Source organism: Poeciliopsis prolifica, unplaced genomic scaffold, assembly GCF_027474105.1.
Source record: "Poeciliopsis prolifica strain line A6 unplaced genomic scaffold, Auburn_PproV2 SCAFFOLD020, whole genome shotgun sequence".
NCBI lineage: Eukaryota > Metazoa > Chordata > Actinopteri > Cyprinodontiformes > Poeciliidae > Poeciliopsis > Poeciliopsis prolifica.
In genome coordinates this window covers 8025795-8049027 of record NW_026562395.1, presented here as the reverse complement: position 1 = coordinate 8049027, position 23233 = coordinate 8025795, and the positions used below count along the sequence as shown (strand labels likewise).

General features: G+C 38.9%; 2 protein-coding genes across 2 annotated transcripts; both read right to left on the bottom strand.

Moving 5' to 3' along the window:
* Positions 1 to 2265: 2265 nt before the first annotated feature.
* On the bottom strand, positions 2266 to 8544 carry rpf2 (ribosome production factor 2 homolog). The gene is made up of 10 exons (XM_055044590.1): positions 8457 to 8544; positions 7717 to 7849; positions 7405 to 7442; positions 6706 to 6745; positions 6538 to 6619; positions 6335 to 6411; positions 5376 to 5475; positions 5193 to 5295; positions 4032 to 4176; positions 2266 to 2673 (listed from the first exon to the last, which is right to left on the bottom strand). Exons 1-10 carry the CDS (start codon positions 8477 to 8479, stop codon positions 2497 to 2499), a joined length of 918 nt encoding a protein of 305 aa, XP_054900565.1. The 5' UTR covers positions 8480 to 8544; the 3' UTR covers positions 2266 to 2496.
* Positions 8545 to 9282: 738 nt separating this feature from the next.
* On the bottom strand, positions 9283 to 23233 carry amd1 (adenosylmethionine decarboxylase 1). The gene is made up of 9 exons (XM_055044580.1): positions 22932 to 23233; positions 15882 to 15968; positions 15626 to 15752; positions 14578 to 14680; positions 14447 to 14489; positions 13517 to 13661; positions 12931 to 13023; positions 12698 to 12853; positions 9283 to 11269 (listed from the first exon to the last, which is right to left on the bottom strand). Exons 1-9 carry the CDS (start codon positions 23042 to 23044, stop codon positions 11126 to 11128), a joined length of 1011 nt encoding a protein of 336 aa, XP_054900555.1. The 5' UTR covers positions 23045 to 23233; the 3' UTR covers positions 9283 to 11125.

Below are 23233 nucleotides of genomic sequence, written 5' to 3'. Positions count from 1 at the left end.
GAGAGGGTAATAACTGTCAAAAAGCTGCTGTTGCAATATTATAAATAGACATCGCCGAGGGGCGGGGCTCCGGGGCATCCCGCAGCTCATTGGATGCTGGGGGCCACGCACTGCATCAGAGGAGTCACATTTCTAACTCTGCAGGGTTCTGGAGAAACGAGGTGTCCCGTTTGGTTATCAATGTTACAGAAATCCACAGAGGAAACTGAACCGGCACCAGGAACTTCTTTAATTACTAGATTCCCCCAAACAACTGGAAAGGATCCAGGCAAAGGTGTTGGCCCCTGGCACATTTATTGTTTGTGTTGTTGTTGTTTTTTTGTTCAACTAAAAGCATCACATCAAAACCAAATCTTAAGGATTGTCTGAGTAAATACAAAATGCAGCTTTCAAATGATAACTTACAGGCACCGACCCCCCAGGGACAAGGGTTGATCTGACTAACAGGCCTCATCTGAGTCCATGTTCTAATTTATTAAATATGTTAGCCATTTACCTAGTTCATGTTTTGAATATTGGAATCTGCTGACCAACGTGTTATGCAAAGAACATTTTTGTCAGCAATTCATATTGTGAGTCTTTGTAGCACTGTGATTTGTGTTACATTGAAGAGTATGAAGTTTTAGAAATTCAATTTGTAAGCTGAAAACAATTTACAGTAACAATTTAGAAACAAAGGCAGCCAACCAGTCATCTGTGAAAAGTTGTTCAAATAAGCCAAAGTAGTTTGGTCCATCATAAAATCTAGACTGGACCATTTTTGATGCATGTTTTTAGCGATATAACAACCAAATGCTGACTCCATGTACTAAATAAAATGTCACAATTTGGAGTGTTTGGAACTTTAATGCAATGGTTGAAATATCTGAGTGAAAGCAATAAATACACAAGATTAACTAAGTAAATAGTACAGCATCAGTCAGGCTCTCCAGTATGCCTTTTGAATCAAAGAGGAAGTTCACAACACCACAAGTCATGCAGGTCACATGATGTGCTCCAATCAGATAGGTCCAAAACTGAACTTTATGGCTGCGCTGCACAAACTGAACATGGTGGTATTGGCAGCACCATTCTGAGAGGATGAGTTTCCATCAGCGGGAGAAGAGAATCAGGTCTGAATTGGTCAAATAACATGCAAAGTTGTTAGAAAATTTCTTGGTTGGAAATGACCCTTTAACACCTATAAACTACTTATTTGTAAGACAAAGAACTAGTGCATACTGCTTACCATTTTCTAATTTCAATCTGTGCACACACACACAGCAAGCATTAATCTGGAACACTTATAGGAACAGTTTTAGAATATTTTCCTTTCCATAAAAAGAAGTGAACTCAGTGAACGTGCTTCCATCTGTCCAGGCATCAGAGGTTGGAATCACTTTGAAAAGCAAACCCTCCAGATTAATTTGAAAGGACTTGTCATCACTGACAAATCGGAATGTAATTTCCTGCTGATGCATGTTGCAAATGAGTGTGAAAAGCCTCCAGACTGCTCCATCTGCAGTGGATGGACACTGTTGTTTACTGTTCTGATTTATTCTGGAAGCTGCATCTAATTTTAAGTCTAATTGTTGATGGCTGCTGGCAGAAATCCGGCTTTCTTTTATCTATTTCCCATATAAAATGTTTCCAAACACGTACTGATCTGAACTGTTGATACATTGGAGCTTTGACCTCTTTATCATTAACACTTAAAAAAAATCTATAATATTCTCCAAGTCAAAAATTATTGTTGACCAAAATTGGTGGTTTCAGAAATGGATGATAATGGCTCTCTGCCCAGGGTGGCAATACCTGGGGGAAAACAAGACAAAATTTAAAATAATGCAAGTTGTGCACTGGAGATGTTTCCTACAGCATGAGTCCATTAAGGGGCGAATAGGCGCCCTCCTTTGGTGTGCAGGGATCATGTTGCTGAACTCCATGATTAGCTGGTGATGGAAAATTCTGTATCTGATGGAAAGCTTTTGGTTTGACACAAAGTTAAAGGGGTATTTCATATTTATGAATCTATGCAGTATTTGACCGTCTCTGGTCCAAAATCTTAAATACTTAAAGACTGGTCAGACCTCAAGAAATCCTTAAAAAAAATTTTTTTAAGTTTTTTTTTTTAAATCCTTAAAAAAGCTTCATCACACTAGGACTATTTTAGATTGAGATTTGAAAACTTCAATGTTGACCTACAACCTTTGGCGCTGTCATTTAGGAGCAGTGAATATGGGTTGGAAACTATGGGGTTCCAAATAAAATTACAAAGCCTGAAAGTTGAGATGATTGTTATTTTTTTTATTATTATTTTTGCTTTTAAATGATTTGACAAAAGCAAAACAAAACAAAAAAACAGACTGAAAGGTTTCTACAATGTGATAATTAGGAGATGTTAGAATGTTCTCTGACTTCCTGAAAGCCACATGAAAAAGGACCCACATATGGGTCTGCAGTGGACTGGAGGACGGCAACACATGAGCTGATGTCCGTGAATCCATCTCCATGCCTTCAGCTCTCCACTTTGGCCACTTTAGGTTCCTGATCTTCATCAACCACCTCCCCCTTCCTCTTCCTCAGGCCCTTCATCTTTCTCGTTCTCAGCTTGGACAGATCCTGTTTCTGCATGTGCACCCGGCCAAACGAGGTTCCAAAAACATCATGGGAAATGTTCTTCTTCTTCTTTGGCTGTAGAAGAAAAACAACAACAAAAAACAGGTGTTTTAACATCAGCTGAACAAGGTCTTCATTTTATACTGCATGACGAGGTGCCCTCTACCACCATCTTGAGGACATTTACAGTCATTACACATGACATCTTGAAAAGCTTTAGTTTTTAGAACGTAATTAAGTCCTTTGCCTACTTATTTATTTTAAAATATATATGTACTTGTTTATATTAATCAAATTATAGAGCTGTGCAGTCTGGTGGTCTAATGTGGTACCTGTATTACAATAGTATTACAGACTATTACAAGTTTAGACTCACTGTATTTGACAGCAACAACATAAATACCTGCTGTATACAATATATTCTACTTTCAAAAGATATCCACAAAAAGTGTGAAAATAGTGTTTATTATTGATTTGTGGGTGAGTTTGGTGTTGGTTTGGATTGCTAGTGTTATCTTGTCTACTGTTGTGGTAACATGGTGAAGTAACATTTTTAAATTATTAAATTATTGCACAATTGAATACTTCCCTAATTTTTGCCCTTGCCCCAATAAAATATAACACCAAAATATATAAATGGTGTTATAGTGTAATTAATTATATTTTCTGCTCATTAGTAGAAAGAACCCTGTTCCTCTGAAAAACGTTGCCACAGTATCAAAAATGACATCGTGTAATTTTCCTTGTATCAATATAAAGTGTGAAATATTAGTACCATGACAACCATACAGTGACCTGGAGAAGCTTTAGTAATCCGGGAGACATTTCCTACATCCGCATCCAAAACTAATCTGAACAGTAAAGATATTCAAATTTAAGGTAAAAATTACAACGTAATGTACAAGACAAAAATATAGTTCGTATGAATGTTAAACTTGTGAGTGAACAGAACTGGAAGTGCTTTTATTTTGGCATTTTTAGCCGAATGTGTCCTCGAAATGTTGCAGCAAGCTTAGCAGCAAGACTATTATGATCTAAATTGATTCATAGTTAATGAGCAGTGTTCAGTTTGCACGATGTGATCATTATTATGAAGCCACAGCTAACATGAACAGATGGTTACAAGTCATTAACATCCAATAATTTACGAATTACTAATAATCAATACGTTCAGATTAAAAGGTACAGCTGCTGCAGACTGTAGCTAACATACCGGCTTCCTGTCACTCTTCATTACACCAGATAAAAACTACAATGAAGACTTGAGTCTCAGACCACAAGACAAAGTCAACTCTTCAGGACAAAAGTCTGAACTGGGTCTCAAGTCTTACGTTTACAATAAGTTTTTAAATAGGTCATCTGCTCTGTGATGCTTTAATCCTCTGAGGTGCTGCTGTATATTGTCATTAACAGCAGCAAGCAGTCAGGTTTACCTTCAGGGCTTTGGGCTGCCTGTGAGCCAGCTTGTACAGGTCATCTGACGCCAGGTGTGTTCTTCTCATGACAAAGTCGAACGATGGGCCGATCTCTTCCAGCTCAATCCTGGGCGTGCGACACCCAGACTTCTTCAACAGACACCTGCAGCCCCACAATGACACGCTGTTACTGTGGAGCCTCTGGTATACTAAAAACTACTAAAAGCTGAACTTCCTTCACTTCTCAGCTTACTATCCATGTCAGTCTTGTTCTCACTTGCCTCATTTCTTAAATCCAAACAGCCAATATCAGATTTGTCTCCATTTACTAACAGTTCAAGAAGGTATGAGAATTTAATTCAATCAGAAAAAAAACACAAAATAAGAGAATTTTAAAACCACACATTAGACACTAAATGCTTACATACTTTTTATTTTGTGTGGTGTTGAGAATAAATAATTCTGTGATTTCCTCTTATCTATTTTGGCTAGTTGCTAAGCTAAAGCTAGAGGAAAGGACATGTTAGGAAATGCAAATGGGAGCTAGCGGTAAAGGCTGACACACTAGGGAAGGCCCTTTCGGGGCGTAGTTTACATAGAGGCTAACAAAGGGGATCACAAACTCTTCTGGGTTGCGTTATTGTCTGTTACCTCCTAAAGGTGGCATGACATAATGGACCAGCTATGTTTTGGTATTATGGTATTATTAAATGGAATTCACTGACTTTTTTTTTATCTCATACATCAAGAACTCAGCATGGAGAATGGATATTTCTCAACTGTGGATATACCACGTGATTAAATGTTAGATAATGAATCCAAATTCCTGATGTCCTTTGAGATTACCATTTTACTTAAAATCCTACAATTTGTCAGAAAATATTTTCAAAATAACTTCAAATACTGATATCATTTTATAGGCTACCATGAACATAAATGTAGATTTTTGATGGAAAACAGATACGTTCCCTCCTATAGTTTCATATCCATGTTCATCTTTTCTCATGTTAAGAGCCGGAACTTCATTGTCATTGGTTAATAAGAAACTAATCAGCAAGCAGCATTATGCCAATTACAAATTCAGTAAGTTTTTTTTATTGGTTTAAACCCAGAAGCAAAGTCACCTCCACCCCAGACGTGTGGCATCTTAAGGGATTAAGGATCATTTCCTTTACTCACCTGTAACTACGCATATAGATTTTTCCTTCCAGGGCGGTGAAGTGCAGAACGTGCTCCAGACCTGCCAGACGCACTGCAGGCACCGTAGGGCCTCTGAAGAAGTCTGACAAACAAACAAATACGCCATCTGAGCAGCTGCATGGCAGTAAGGAGCTCCAGTCCCTCAGACTGATCTCTGCATACCTATGAGCAGGCTCTTTAGTCGTTTATATTCATTGTCTGTATCAAAAACTTCTCCGGCGAATATGAGCATGGGCTTGGTTCCTTCAGGAAACTTGCTGGTCTGGAACCAAAAGACACGGTTTTTAAAATAGGATCTGTTTCTGAAGCTGGAGCCGTTATCTTAGGATAAGAACTGTCATAAGATAAGATTGTCATAACAATCTATTTCTACTGTATATGTTTCTAGCAGAGGAAGCTGGATGTGTGATTCACCTACACTGTAATGGGAAAACTGGTTCACCGAAGCTTCACTGAACTCCTCTATCGTTACGGACATTTTCCATAAACATTTTACTTATAGCACTTCAGACACAGACATAGAAAATCACAACTAGAGCTGAAATTAATTATTAATTTAGCAATCGGTTTTATAGATGAAAATAAGAAATTGGCAAATTCTGCACATTTTCCATTCAACCACTTAAGCTTTTTTATACAATTTTGAAAATAAACAAATAATTACATTTCTTACTTAAACATGGAATAAAATGTATTTCCTAAAATGCCATAAGCTGGCCTTGCTTTAGCCATGCCATTGATTGCATGTAACAAAAGATACATCTGCAGTTAAATAATTCTTCTAACATCGACATGTGAAAAGCTCAACTTATTAAATCTGTTGAGTCTTCTTTGGATTAACTGGACAGCAAAAGGTGCTTAGTAGGAAATTGTTTTTTTTAAGCAGTTGAACCTAAAACAATGGCATTTGAGGATTTCTGAGTGAAATATAATGACAGACAATGGTGTGTTTACCATAATTCAAAATGTACATTTTTTGGTTTAATTACTGCTCTGTGTGCTGTTCTTTCAGTAAATGGCCTTTTTTTTGGTTAATGATTAAATCTATGACTGACTTTATATGACTAATCATTTTTGCCCTATTCATCACCTGTCCATGGTAAACCCAACCAAAGCATTACCTTGATCTGACTCAGAGAGATAAACTTCTCAATTCCTAGTTCAAACATGTCCAGGACATGGAAATCAAACATTCGACCTGCAAAGCATGAAAAAAATAAATGAGCAAACAAACACATCTCACACAGAATAATGGTGCCAGCTTTACTTTCATGCTGCAGACTCATGGAGAGCTATCTCCAGGTAGCAGATGATCAGGATTTACCAAATATGAAGTTGTTGGGTCGTTTCTTGTTGTGGGAGCCAAACAGAAACAGAGAGCAGTCTGATTTCTTGGAGAAAAATTCCTGAAAAGGGACCAGCAAGGATCACTGCAAATACAGCAACTCAAGCTGTGAAAGAAGCGTGTCAGATGAACGTGATACTGACTTACCAGGGATGTGGAGTCCTCAAAAGGCCGAGTAATATTCTTTCTGGAAATAACACATAACAGTATCTCCATTTAGAATCTATACGTATGTATCTGTTGAATAATTCACAAGAGTTTTTATTTGTCATAATGTGCAACTATAGTTACTGCAGGATGTTTAACTAACTTAAACCATTACCAACTACAGAAATATTTACAAGGCGTTTGTGTGACTTTTGACTCCATTTCCTTATTTGTGAAACAGATTCAAGAATGTCATAGTCTAAAATCTGGACCAGCAGACAGTTTTCAACTTGTAAAAGTTTTAGACTTAAAATTAATTGTGGGACTTTAGTTAGGTCAATTACAGTCTATGATTAGTTAATCTGATTTTAACCTAAAACTATATATAGTTAAAATAAACAACATTTTCAGTTCAAGAATCCACTTTGCTGCAAAATTATTGTATAGGTAAACAGAGATATTTATTGCTTCAATCTTTTATTTATGTTTTTCAACCATCAGATTAGTACAAATGGATATTCTACTCATTCAGATATTCAGATTTCAAGTGTTCCAGGACATTCATGGAACTTCTTTGGGAAAAAACAACACTGGATGTGGATTAGATTCAACAAGCATTTAAAAAAAAAATCAGCCTACATTTGACTAATACTCCTAAAATGTGTTGAATCTCACAAATAAGCTTTTAGGTTCACTTACTTTTTGTAAAGCACAGCATTTGGCTTCTTCAAGGAATACTACAAAAAAAGAAAACACTTTTGTGAGATTACGAAATATTTTTTTTCACAGCTCACTAATCTGGCATAAAAAAGACAAATACAGAGATCCACTTCTATGTGCTTACTATTCTTTCTCCCTGTAATGAAAATGTGTCAGCCACAGAGAGGTAACACTACAAGCAATGCCATAACTTTGCAAGTTTTTCTTCCATCCAGTTTTGAAGCGAGTTATACATAATATGAAACTAAACAGAAAAGACAGCATTTCTTAACCTCATCAGTAGCAGCTTACTATGTCTTTGAGGGCCGTAGTGACGGTCTGACTGCTGTTTCCTCCTTTCATGATCATGGTGTTCTTCACATCCTCAATTAGTTTGGGCGCTCTACTCTCCAAGAAACGCTTTGACCGCTTTGTTTTCGGTTTTCTGAGGAAACCAAGAAAAGGCACAAGGTAACAAACCACCAAAGCTGCATCAGTTATGACAGGGGCAGAGACGTTTTAAGACATTTCAAATCCGTAATTCCGTAGTCCTCTTAGGAAAAGAGTTTAAAAACATGACTATTTAGATTTAAATAAGCTATTGATTTGAAATCTGTCAGCTAAATGTTTGAAAAAATTATTTTAGAAACTGAGAAAGACCAGGTCACTGTTAAGCTTCTATATGCCTGATTAACGCTGGACAGTAAGGGTTTCTCTATGCTAGATGATTACTGTTCATCCTGTCTTTGTGTTACAAACATAAAACTTGTGTCACTGTGGAAACCGTTTGCCAAGACTTTAATTATGACTACTTAAGTAATACCACTTAAAACTTAAGTTTGGGCTCGACATTATAGACTTTAAAGACTGGAGAACATTCATGAGCGTGGGCTTAAAATTCTTTACTGTGACAACAATTACAGCAAGTTAGCTAACTAGCGAGCATTCGAGTTAGTGTAAATTTTCTTTCAAGAAAATGTTACATGAACGTGGAATAAATAGACATTTACACCCAGCAGCTTCCTATAAAATAGTTCTCATAGTTTACTTACACTATTCCGTCTAACTGCGCCATTTTTAAGCTTTTATTACTGTCGTTCAGCAGTGCTGCGCTCGTGCTGCACTTATATCCACGTGAAGCTTCGCACCGGAAAAACAGGAAGTGCTTCTATTTTGCTCATGCGATTTGGTTAATACAGCTGTGTTACTGCCACCTGCAGTCAGAACTCTGCCACTGCAGTTCAGATCCTTCTGTTAAGCGAGACCAAAAAAGAGATCAAAGAAATTTTTCATCAGAAGAGTGAACAATTCACATTCTGTCCTTCGGGGGGCGATATGATCCTTCTCACTCACAAGCTGGGAGTCGCACAGTTGGTAGCACTGGTGTCTTCCAACTTGAGTGCAATTCACACCTCATCTCAAGCCATTTAGCACAAAAAAAGTTAATTCAAATGAATTCATTCTAACGGAGCCAATTTATCAAACGTTTATTAAGTTTAGTTATTGTTTTCTAAGGAAACCCATCAGATTGCATTGAATTGTGGGCTAGCAGCATTCAGTCCTCCTGAACCAGCTGACAATCGCTTGTGTTATGTTGTCTTTACAGCAATTCCTCAAACTCAGCAAGCTTGTGGCGACAGCAGGGAAGAAAAACTTCCCTTTAACAGAAAGAAACCTCCAGCAGAACCAGAACTTGGTGCAGTGACATAAGTCTTTACTTTTGAATATTTTATTGGGCTAACTTGGCCAAACTGCTTCTGTTCAGGTTTTGTTAAGATACCACAGCAATATTAAATTAATAGATATATTACATATATTAATATATACATTTTTACTTCAGCTGATTAAATTCCACATATATGAAAACAGACAGAGTCATTGAACAGGTAAATATCTTTTATTGAAGCATCAAGCTCATAGCACAGATATATTTAGCACATCTTGACCATCCAAAGAACAGCAAAAGAAATTAGAACAGCAAAGTGTCTCCTTCAGTACATCCTGACAGATCCAGATAACTGCACCCTCTCGACCCCAGAGGGGGAAATCACTCCAACTTTAAGGAGTGGAGAGTCAGATATTTATTAATTCACAAGAGTTAGTCAGCTTAAAAAAATAAAAATAAAAAAAATAGTCATCCCTTAACTTCTGAACAAACTAGTTTGGGGAAACCGCTTTAACATTTGAACACAAAAGAGGAAATGAAAAATTGGTCCGCAGCAGAAATACAAAATGCTTTGTATAAAATTTTCTGATTTTACTGTAACAATGCATTGACTTCACTGTATAAAAAGAAAACAAAATGGCAATGATCCCCAAAAAGTAGCATTAAGATTTCCTTAAAACCACTGCAGCTGTTGGGAAGTCTTAAGGAAGAGTGAGGGTTAGGGAATCCCTCCAACCTGCTCCAATAACTTCCCCGCAGCTTTAAGATAAACTATAACTTAACTGAACCCGTGAAAATATCGAAAAAGAAAATAAAACCCTTTAACATGTCAGGATGCAGCAGCTTCTATGTGTGCTTCCAGCTGGAAGGTGAAGCACAAATAAAACGAGGAAGAGGTGGCACTAGGCTGTCAAGCAACACGGTACTAGAAGTCACATGCACCACAGTGTCACAGGACGTCCCCCTCAACGGACAAAAGGACCAGTCATCCAAACAAAGAAAACTGCTAGGAAGTCCTATTTTCAACTGATTCTAAAGTTAGGGGGGAGACAATCAATTTAATAAAATGGCAGTTTAGGCAGGAGTTATATGTGGAATGATCCGGGTTCACCCTGGCATGCTCAGACCGGTGGGCCTCCATTGTGCTTTTACAGATTTCTGTATGGGGCGGAAAGAGAGAGAGGACGGACACAGAGAGAAAGCAAAAAAACAAAAAGCGCTTTGCTGTTCAACTGAGCTAAATGTGTCTGATTCATTGAAAGCGTTCGACACTGTAGCAGCCAGGATGGTCGGCTCCATGGTCTGCAAGGACTGGAAAACGTTTGGTCAGCAGAGGGCATTGTGACTGCGCCAGCTGCTCTCCTGGAGTCAGACATTCAGCTCAAACGCGCTCCAGGCTGTTCTCCATGGAAACGGACATTCAGACAGTGGGCCAAATCACATCAGCCTAACAAGGGCAAATTGTGAAGAAAAAAAAAAAAAAGAAAGATGATGCCAAGAAACTGGAAAATGAAGAGACGCATTACGGCCCAGCAAAGCAGAGATTCACTGCTGTAGTGCTCAGTACAGCAACAAAAAGTATCACCCAAATTTAGGGCAAACTATAAACATCCTGATCAAGTCAAAAGATCTGAGAATTTGGAAGGTCAATGCGTCTTAAGTGAGCCGTGATGAGGCGGTCCGGTCTGAGTGTGCCAGGGCCCTGCTCTAGTGTGGGCGGAAGCCCTGTCTGTGGGGGATGAGGGGAGAGACCTGCAGGAAGGTACCGGTGTACTGGGCGCCGATGGACAGCCTGGAACAGAACACGGTTAATTCCTCTACATGCACCTCAGGATCACAGCAAGAGTGAGCTAGAATATCGAGACAGCGAGAAGAGCTTTCATGCAAGAGACTTAAGTCACAGTTACGACAAAGCAAACAACTCAAACTGGAGGGTAAACCCAGGGCGAGGCGGGCAGGCGCCGAGCAGGCGGGAACGGCCGAGGATGTGGCGCCCAAGCGACAGTGGCAGCTGCCACCAACTTTCTTTTTGCGCCTCTTCTTCATCCTCAACCCTCAGCTCTGCTGGTTCTGCTGGCGGTTCTTGGCGTAGCTTGTAAAGACGAAATTGTAATCGTTGAACTGAGCCAACTGGCGGTCGAGGCGCTTGTAGCCCTCGAGTTTCTGGGGGGAAGAGAAGACACTGCGACACTTGGAGCTCTGTGGAAAAGAAAAAAAAAAGAAAAGGAACAATTGAGTGAAAATATACAAAGAACAATTATACACCATTGATTTATACTTGATGGACCACTAGGAGTGAATGTAGCCTTCCAAAGTGTAGAACTTCCTTTAGGAAGTCAGCGTTTTCTTGTGCAGCCTCAAAGTTCTGGAACACATTGCCAATTGCTATGCTACCATGTACGGACTTCTGTAAGTTCTCTGGTATAGTAAAACCATGACTCCTTCTGCATCAAGTAAATTCACATAAAATATGCTGAAAATAACTTAATATTTACCCATATTTATCTGTGTTTGGATGGGACTACTGTTTTTATTTTGTTTATATTTTTCTATATTTAAATAAACTCAATTAAACCAGAACTTGCTTTTAATAATGATGGGACTGACCTGATTATATAAAGATCAAATGCGTAACTTTACACATTGTATTAATAGTGTCCACACAACATGATGCTACCTCTCCCATGCTTTAGTTGGGATGGCCTTTGAGGCTTGGAAGCATCTCACAGTTTTTCCTCTAAAATGAGGATTTGATTATATTCAAATATTTGACTGTTTCCGACCACAGAACAACTAGACAAATATTAAACTTTGTTCTGAGGGCATAAACTATGGCAGTGCTTATCTGCCACAGCTTAAAAAAAAATTCAGGAGCAGCATCTCACTATGATGAGACGTAAAAATCACTAAAAATAAAACTCTTGTTTAAAAAAAAAAAAAAAAAACGAGAAACCTGTGAGATTCACATGTTGCTAAAACTAATTTTGTGGGTGATATTTTTATTCCCAGCAAAATTTCTGTGATTGTACACAATCTGGCTAATATTTATACTTCTTGATAAGAGTAATGACTGAAAAAATACATTAGAAAATTTCATTAGGTTTTTTTAATACTTCTAAGTATAACATAACACCAGTTTGCTTTTTAATTTTTTTTTAAATTAAAGTGAAATATTTGTTGTTGCAACTTAAATTTTTTTTCATAAAGTTTCAAAGTAGGGAATAAAAGAAATGTTTGAATTGTACTGCATACCAAATAATTAAAGGTTATTTTATAATTAAAATAAGCATTGATTGTTTTTAATCAGCATTTTCTCTTTTTTTGTACAAGCTGAAATAGCTAAAACGGCACAGGACAATATTTTTTGATTAGTTATCAGAAAAATCACCACATGACTCAGTTACTAAAATAATACTTAACTTGGTTTTAATTTAACCAAGTAGGATGAAGAATCAATTCTAATTTTCAACAATGACCTATTAAGAGCATAGCCCAAGATTCAATGATATTCGATAAGATCCAATATACTTGGATGGAAATCCAACCTGTTATTGTGCCTCCAGATGACATGAGCTGTCAATTGAAGTTAATTAAAACAGACTGAAACGACATTACAGCTGCACACACCTGGTTGACAAAAAGTGTAGTCACAAATTTTCCTGGCTTGAACACATCAACGACCTTCCTGATCAGATCGTCGTAGGACGTCTGGGAGAGGTTGGTCTCGAAGCTGACGTAGGAGAACTCTGGCTCCGGGGTGATGTGGATGGTCCAGTAAGTTCCCTGCACACCACAAACAACAGCAAGTCACCAACGAGCTCGCATCCACCGGCACTGAAGACGGCAATGTCGCTACTCACATCAGTCTTCATTCCGTTCATTGAGTATCCACAAGGGTTGAACATTGTGGCGTCGATCACAGAACCTGGTATCAGGTCACGAATTCCACTCCTCTGAGGGCAGAATGGGAGGAGACGGTTAGGACTGAGGATGCACCGATCCACTGTCTTCTGAAACATTTTTACCAGTGTTACATTGAGAAGTAACTTGTAAAATGAGTTCAGCAATTGTGCAATTCCACCAGAAAAATGCAAATTGCTGCTGGCTAGTCTGAAGGAACCGAGTGCAGTAGGACTGCTCTGTGAGGCTGAAACTGAGAAACTGCAGTTCTGAGGAGAAGCTGTGTATCCAAGGTGGAGCGAGGTCCACCCAGGTGTTTTTCCAGAGATTGCCATGGAGATTTAAGGATTTCTCAAACACACATGAAAGAATCAAGGCAACTCTGCAGATTATGTTTTAGATGAGGGAATATTATGATAACGTGACGTAAAGCTCAAACAAGTTAATCTTGTATAATGCTGCCCCTTTAATATCAGATCAATGCATCTCTAATTAGGACTCTTCCCCCGTCGCTACGAACAGCCACTGCTGCTTCAGGTTACTTACACGAGTGACCTCACTTGCAGAAACACCGTCTTTCATGTAGAACTGGTCCATAATGGCTGGGTCGAGGTCGCTCATCAAAACTTCCAGCGTCTGATCGGCCTTCTTGTTTTCCCAGTACTCTGGCAGATCCAGGGTGAACAGGTACCTGCAGGGCAACGGAGCGGTCAGAACAATCCAGAAGGAAGGGGCTTGACACCTCTGAATGTGCCGTCATTAAAGGAACAAAGCCCCAGGGACACACCTCATTAGCCACCAGGAGGCAGTATTTATCAGAATTTCTGCAGCAACACAGCAGACTCTACAACTAGCTGGTTCATTTGTTTAGAGATGAACATGAGAAGCTCTATTTGTCGTTTAGGGCAGAGGAAGTTTACCGAATTTTCCGGACTATAAGTCGCAGTTTTTTTTCATAGTTTGGCCGCGGAGCGACTTATACTCTGGAGTGACTTATGTGTGGAAATTAACACATCATTATACCATATCACATGTTATTTTCACACTAAACCACAAGAGGGCACTCTAGGGGACATTGAGGACAAAAATTTAATTGCGCCTAGTGATTTGGAGTGACACCGATTGTTTGGTAAACTTGTTAGCATGTTATTTATGCTATAGTTATCTGAATGACTCTTAATATGTTAACATACCAGGCACATTCTCAATTTGTTATTTGTCATGTAACGTTAGCATACCATACAATTATTCAGCCTGTTGTTGCCTCTACTCTATTTTTATTGCCTTTCAAGATGACATGTCGGATTTTGTTGTAGGATTTTATCAAATAAATTTCCCTCCAAAATGCAACTTTTACTCTGGAGCAACTTATAGTCCTGAAAATACAGTACTCAATTTTGTTGAATGCCTTTCCAGTGAAAGCAGGATCACCGGACATACACTTTATTTCCAGCCGATCAGCTTCAGGACACTTACCAGCAGTCAGAGTTTAAACGTCCCATGCAGTAGGCTGCTCCGTCTGCAAGGAAGAAGAAATCAGGATTTATACCAGAATCAAGGACAGTCAAAGCTTTATGACTAGACTTGGTCAGATCTGCTTTACATACTTGGGAAAATTTGGCTGAGAAAATCCACTTCCTCCTGAAAGTTTCGATGAGGGAACTCCTGGTGGGCCGGCTTCATGAAGTTCTTACGGGAATAGAAGAAATTCTGCAACAAAACGCACCCAAAAGTTACTCCATGGTGAAACTGTCCACTTACTAGACGTTTCCATAACAAATGTGCTTACGACTTTGATTTTCTGCTAATGTTGAAAAAAAAAGAAGAAAAAAAAATGCAATTATTATGTAATAAATTTGCTAATGTTTTGAGTTAATAAAGATCAGCTGCAAGTTGACATAAGAGCTAGGAATTTATCATGTTTCAAATGTCAAAGTCAACCTCTGATGAACTGTGATGCTGTGATGCTGTGGTGGAGCCAGCTATGCATTATTTAAGGAGAGCAGAGGCTAAAAAAGAGCATGATGCAAATTAAGTCTTTCCACTAGTTTTGTAAAATACAATTATTTGAATACAGCTGGAAGAAATCTCATCCCAATGCAAAAAATATTAGTGAAATACTTTTTTGTGCAATTTCACGCAAAATGGAAATACAACTACTGTCACTGTGCAAATCCCAATGTTGCACAATGATGCACTTTATGTGACAGACTAACAAAGAGCCACATTTTGTGAAGTGGAAGTGAAGTAATATAATAACAACAACAAAAAATCTAGTGCCACCGATTACATCCAGAAATCAGTTTAATCAGTAATTTGAGCACCTCAGTGCAAACTAAACCCAATGCAAATGGATCTTTTCGGTTTCTGGACTTGGATGTTTGTTAGAAGAGTATCATGAAATCCTAAACTGTACAGAAAGCCAACACGGCATCATCCTGAACACCAAGCTTCCAGCAGGACAACATCCTGAATCAGCCACAGCTACAAAGTTGGTGAAAACGCATTAATGTCTAGACTTTAAACAGCGAATAGCTGGCAAGTTTAAACACATTGAGTTTTAAACATTAATAAAAGCCTCAGTAAGGGTCTTCCCCAGCAGCCCCTACATACAGAAGTGTGATGAGTTTCATTTGAAGGCAGTATGTGTCTAACCTCGATGGCGTCAAAGCCACAGTACTCCCTGGCGAGCTCCAGCAGAGGCACCAGTGCTTGCAGTAAGAGGGTGGTTCCACATGTCTTCAAAATGAAACGTCTCTTGGAGACAAACATGCTACTCTCACTGTGGCACAGAGAAAGGAGAAAACTTTAATAATAAAACTTCATTATATACTACTGCAGCAGAGAAATCCATCAGTGAAGGTGATACCACTGAGCCAGACGATGTTTGGAGAGGACAGGCCGTTCTTACCTGAGTATATAAGCTTCCTGCTTGTCAGTCTTTGTCACACTTATGATCAAACAATGCACATTTTCCAAAAGTTTGTCCCACTCAAACCTGAAAAACAGAAGAGAAGGAGGATAGACGTTAGGATTACTCTGCACAGCTTCCCAGTCCTGCAGTGTTTGAACACTCCAATGTTCCAACACACCTCAACCACAACGCCTTCATAGCATAACAGTGTGTTTTACACATTTACATCATTAACCAGTCATTTATTTCAGTTGTGTTGGAGCAGGGACGCATCCAAACATTGCAGGCTCCTGTCCTAAAATATGTCATAGAAAGGGAACCTAGTGTTTGCGAGACATTCAACATCTACCAGTCAACCATTTTCAATCACTGCAGTAATTTACAAAAGTGTGCTTTTGTGTGGCCTGAAAACCTTACCGATTAATAACAAATTTCAGCAATATGAAATTAATAGCTGAGTAAAAAGGAGATAAACACTGTATACTCCTCCACAGGAGGACAGATACTTGCTGCTCCTCCTGGCCTCCCACAAGGACTGGGGGAGGGAAAAAAAAAAAGAAAAAAAAAGCAGCTGCAGTGCAAAAAGCAGCTGCGTCATGTTTTCCAACACAGCCTTGGAAGAATAGTCTGGGCCCATTCACAGCTCGGCATGAGCTACTAGAGAAAGCTCGCGAGAAGAGTGCAGCGCCCAATGGGGACTGTACCAGCAGCTACCCCGGCCCTCAGCTAGTAACTGTTCCATCTCTCACACACACATCGATTCGCATCAGCACAGACTTGAATGAGTTTCTGTTTGCAGATGGGGTGAACATCTTTCATGGACCTATTGTTTGTTTTTCCAGCATGAAAAAGGGGAATTTATTAGCTGAACTACAGGAATAATAATAAACCTCTATTAAGTCCATTGTTAATAATAATGACTTAATAATGTAATGCTACTGAACAACATTTGTTTATGCCACAATAAATCAGATCAGCAGCTGATCTGTAGAAGGGATGGGCGATATGGACCTAGAATTTGATTACAATATTTTGTGATAATAATATAAATGATAATGGAAAAACAATGACACAAGGTTTCCCCCAGAAAACTTGCTAAGCCTAGTGGTTGAAGGCTAGGGCAGCTTTTCATCCAGCCATCCATTGTGTTTTTCAGTTAGATGTTTAAAGTTGACAGAAAATTTGAAAATATCACTTAATAATTATGTGCTATTGAAAGATGGGAAGATTAATACCTGAACACCAACAATAAAGTCTTAAAAATGCAAACATTTTAAAACTGCTTAATTAAATAAGCAAAGCTTAGCCTGGTGCGGCACAAGTAAAGCCTGCTGGCCCGCCAGGCTTATAGAACACTGGGGTTTCCCTGTCTTACAGGTGTTTTTTGTACTTGGTTTTTAACATTTTGAGCATTCATAGCATCAAATACAAATACTGTTCTTTGAAAAATGTTCCAATTTTAAAACAGCTTCTTCAGGCCGCCACTTACAGCATGATTCGTACCAAACGGCACGCAGCAACTACATTTAATCACATTTTCAAATTCACTAATATTTGTGGAAGTGGAGAAAATAAATGTGAAAGTTTCCAGTAAAGTTTTTTTTAACATTAAACATTATCGTCATTTATCAAGACAATAAATCAGAATTTGTATAAAATTTTCTGAATAAATGGTAAGTTACACAATAAATGCCCACCAATAATATGCAATCAGCAGGTCAAAGGTTTAGAGTCTGGATGAACACATGCAGGAACTACTTAAAAGATTCAAGTTCTGAATCCATTTGTCTCATTCATTGCCCAATAGCAACAGCTTAGAGCATATTATAGCTCAAGTTATCCAGTTAATCCACAGTACAAACTGACGCAAAACAGTTTTGTAGGAAGGGGACAAAATTCAGGTTTTGTGATTGTGTGAAAAATGGTTCTATGTTTAGCTAGGTTTCACTTTGAGATGAAGTCATTTAGAGGGGTTGCTGTCAGTAACTCTTTTGCCTTCAGCATGGGAAATACAGCTAGTTCAGTGCTGCTGCGTTTTTGTACTTCTGCTCTGGTTCTGTTCAGGATTTCTTCCCGTTAACTGACCCCCTCCGCCATGCACATCCCTGCTCGTTGTGAGGGGCCACTGCCAAGTTAACGACTCAATGCAATCAAACATAGCAATGTTTATCATAACAATGTTTAGTTATGATAAACATTGCATTGTTTATCATGAGAAATTCAAGAATTTTGATTTTATGTCATGTTAAATCAAAATAAACAATGTTTTTTTAAAAAAAAAAAAGTCTGTATTGCTTGAGTTCAATGAGTATTAGTAAATTTGAAAATATGATTAAATTATGTAACCATAATTTAATCATGTGATCAGTTTAATGATAGAAAAATCACATACACTAGAGTGTTTTTCAAGAACAATATTTGTGTCTGTGGGCGAGCGAAGTGAATAGTTCTTATTGTCACTTTTATTATCATTGCAGTAGTACAACAAAATATTGTGATAAAACTGTAACCCCCACCAACTGTCCAATTTTGCCAGGAAGAGGAATTGCTCTGGCTGTACAACCTATATTGAAAATACATCGTCACCACAATATTAGTGTGTGAAATATTCATACCAAAAAAGGACTGTTTGGAGTGCAATCTGCTTTGGCTAAAATAGTTTGAGAGTCCTGAAATTGTACTTTTTTTATGCTAATGTAATATTTAGCCAGTAGGACAGTCTCACAGCAGCATGCTTTGACCAGGCATACACACACACGCACACACACACGACAGCCAAAATGCTAACAGTCACCTTGAGTAGGAAGCACATATCAGGAATGAAGTGTTGCATGTCGCAATATTTACAGAGACCATCACACGATTTTCTACACTTTGCAGCTTTACTCTAGTCAGTGACTGAGTTGTTCAGAGAAAACTTTGGAATTGGAATAATGAACTGAACTTGAACTACAACTGGGTTGGAATGTATGGAACACACTGTGAATATGACTGTATACAGAAAGCAGCCAATTTAGTCCACAGAACATTTGTTGTCAATAAAAATAAGTTTCCAAAAGGTTTCCTATTAATTGCTCTGAATCTAAAAATCTCTTCATAAACAGACCAGTACATCTTCATGTGCCAGACGTGTACATGAAGTTATGACGTATTAGAAATACACCAATTAGTGTTTTCAATATATGGCCCATTTTCTACAGAAAAGTGACCCTAAACTCTGATATGTACACCAATGTTTCCAAATCCAGCATGTTCCAACAGGGATGTCGTCTGAAATCTGAAGAGGATAAAACAGAATGACTTGATGTAGACCGCTCGGCCTTCCTGGTAACCCCTAACTGCCCAACTCATCCAAAACAATAATAATAATAATAATAATAAAATATATTTTATAAGGAAATATTCAGAATTCATTTTAAATCACCTTACTGGTACTGGAAAAAGCTCACTAAATCTTCCTGAAGTCACAATTTCTACACTGATCTGCCCTTGTTCTGCCCGATTAAAAGAAAAAAGAAAAACTGGCCTTGAGTTTCTAGTAGTCTGGTCACCAGTAGGGGAAAAATAATTATCCAGTGTCAGTCACCAAAAGATTCCTTTGCGTTTTATTAATATTGTTTAAGAAGCATTTCAAGATTTATTTTACAGTTTACAAAATCATACAGGAGGACAGCAAGCAAAATTAAAACTATATTCACGTAGTCCTGTTTTCATGCGGGTAGAATCTCGCTGCACACTTATCGGCTCACAGATCAGATACTTGAGACATTTGTGGCAAGTAAAATGATGTATTCAGTCCCGGCAGGACTTCATGACTGCTTTTGTGTTTTTTTTTTTTTTTTTTTTGTAATCAAAAATCACTAATTTTCTGGTACTACTTTACAAATATTTCAAAGTAATTTTGTATGTTTTCCTTATTAAAATTCCTTTTAAAATCTACGTATGGAGAGGGGGGGAAAGAGAAAAATGTTTTTCCATTCTTTTAACTAACTTGAATAGCTCAAATTTTGTTACTCCCATATTGATCGTGGAATAAAATATCAGGTAAGACTGAAGCAGCAATATGGTGGAAGATATACAGAAATACCTGCAGGTGGGGCCTAGTCACTTAAACCCGGTGTTTTTCACCAAATTTGCATAAAAATAATCTCATAATTATGCATTAGGGCAAAAAAGAGTGGGGCTTGTGTGAATTTCTATGTAGTTTTTAAGTTATGTTTTACAAGAGAACACATTTTTACACTGTTTTCTCAGCAGTTTCCCTACAGACAAATATGACTAAGGAATTCTATCTGCAGGGTGGGGGGGATCTTGAAGCTATCTTGACTCAATTTTCTTTCTGATCATCTCCAGCAACAGATTAAGGCTTGGAGTGGTGAAACGCAGTCAGCTTCATTAAGCTATTCCAACATGCTTGTTTTGCAAAGCATTTAGGTCAAACAAGTGTGAGTGTCAGCTCTATGGGATGGTGCTAAGGGCCGCCATTTCACACATGGGAGAGCTGTTGCAATGGGCCTAGGAAGACATGTTATGTTACCAGAAAGCTGAGGCAGCTCCCGTTTCACAGCGACATGCACACCAGAGGCTATTCCAGAGCCCTCAGTGCATCCCCATTTCCTCAAAGAAAAGAACCAAGAACTACCGGGACCTGCTCATCTTCACCCATTCAACAAGTTCACCCAGAACTAAATCTAAAGTTTGACACCACGTTGCCTTTGGGAAAGTTGCCCTGCAGTCACCAGCAGCAGACCATAAGATCTGAGGTAATCTGAGCAACAGCCCAGCCGGTCACTCAGATGTCCTTGTGGACTTATATGGACACTGGCTGATGTCCAGCGGGCTTGATCCACTGACTGGGTCCCCGTAAGCCGCTAATCTGTCCTTTTGCTGTAAATTAATGCTACTCCTCAATCGCACCACTGGCCACACACACATGCGCGTGCGGTTGTTCAATCACACAACGCAAATTATTCCAATCACTTTTTCCAAAACACATTTTTCTTTGAGACCTGAATGTTTCATTTTCCTGAGAGTAGAAAACAAAGAGGGGAATGAATGCAACACATCTGGTGAGACTGAAAGCTCTTTTAATATAAAAGTTGTAATATGCCGTCCACCCCCATTTATGCTTTCACATATAGACACCACTTTCTTTTCTTTAAAATCAAAAGGTTGAAAACAGAAACAGTTTGGTTGGTTTTTAGGTTGAAAACAGTGAGAATTTATCTTCTCTCATTCATTATATGCAGCAAACAGTTTGAGCTGCAGACCAGCATTCAGAGCTGTTCAAAACCAAAACAGGCCCATTCTGATCAGATGAATCACTATTCTGCTCACCTGCTGTGTCTATGACCAACTCTTTTTTTTTTTTTACATAACCGTTTGAAGCATGTGTCAGTAGTGGATTTTGTTGAACTGAACCCGGGGCAAAGGTCGACAGTCTTTTACATCCGCCACATGGATCTTTGTGAACCTCCCATCATTCTATTCAAATGTAGTCCGAGGCCCACTGAGCAAATCAGCGTGTAGAACCCTTGAGCCAATCAGAGGTCTGGGGAGGGGAGCGTCCTCATGGCTGGAAACGTGACTCGTTCAGGGACCAGTAGGGAATTTTTTTTTTTAACAAAAGTCAATATTCCGGACTGCAGATGACTGGACAGAAACGCTTAATTCGAGACCTCAACCGTACAACAACAAAAACTGATGACCCAATGTCTCTCTGGACTTCCCACCTGACAGAATTCACCTGAAGAACGGAACCCAGTCAGAAAGTGTTGCAGCCTGTCCAAGGAAAGGACAGGCTGGTGAAACTGTCCAAAAGCGATTCTGAGAACAGTGAGCGCAGCGGTGGCCATGCGACTGAGTCAAACGAAGGCCGACCACATGCTTCACGCTCCCCTCCCTCCTCCTTGTTGAATGACGCATAGAGAAATAAACTCAACGACAAACGCAGCTACAGTTTAACAGTTTTATTACAAGACACAAAAATGGAGTTTGCGTCCCCTTCTCCCCCCCGCTTCTCGGTTATTAAACCACGCAGACGGACAGCAACGCGACAGAAGTATTCGAGCAACGATACGACGCTGAAGTTGGCATCAGTTTTATCACTTCAGTAAAGGGCTATTTCAACACTTTTAAAGGAACCTGAACTACCGCTTATCAGTTCCATCTTAATTTAGAGTCCTACCTGAAAAGTACAATACTCTGGTCAAAGTTATACTGGGTTATTCTACACTAAATAGATCCATAATATAGCACGTTATGACATGTTTCACACTTTCACTGTATTTACAGAAATCAACGCGTCTCACTAATGTCAAATAATATATTCGTGTTTCGACAAATTTATGTTTTTTAACTTTGACAAATGCCCTAATCCTAGGTGAGTGAAATCCAGATTCCCTGAAAAGCAGCATAATGACGCTTTAATGAATGCCGAAATTCAAAAGCTACGAATCTCATACCAACTTCAGAGTCATGAGCATCGGTAAAGGGTTAAGAAAATTAAGCAATCCCGCCTAATTTTGGCAGCAAAACCTGTCTGACACATGTCAGTGACGGACTAATAAGTCACCGAAATGGGACAGCATTTTAAGATCCCAAATGTCAGCAGGACAGCGCTTGAAAGATGTTGATACTTTTCTTTTAAGAAGTAGCATGAGTTATTCAGCTAATAACCGCTTGCCCACCTGCTAGTCTACGTATTTCTAAACACGACAGAAAATATCCATTACGAACCTTAAAGCATCAAGTAATGGACTAGGAAGAACTGATAAACTTAAAGTACGACGAATGAATGAGTCATCCTCGGAGTACCACAGTTAAAGGGGGAGGTGACCATTTTCCAGAGTGGTTTTAGCTAACTCGCTGGTAAGGCCAGAAACTGCTTCGGTTCTCAGCAGGCCAGCTTCAGGTAAACCAATGAAAGTCTCTAAAAGCCTGGTCTTTATAACATATTCCTAACTACATGTCACATAATGCATAAAGTTTACTGCAATAGACGACACAAACATGACACGACAGCGCAGACAAGAAAAAGTCTCAAACCTCGGGATGGTGCGGAGGTCCCCGGTTCCTTTGGTCTCGTCCTGGCGAGAGAACCAAACCTCCAGCAGCTTCTCTGTCCCCTCGAAGAAATGTGCACCGTTATCCTCCATCATGAGACAACAGACACCCAACAGAATTATTAGAACGTCAGTTACAACGTTTACAGCTTATTTAATCCTTCCTCGGTTAGTTATAATTTATTGAGGTACAGTCCTTTAAGCAATCCAGGTGTTAATTATCTTGAGTTACCGCCTTCCCTTTTGCAGAGAATACCGTAAGCGAGTGCTAGCTAATATCGCCGG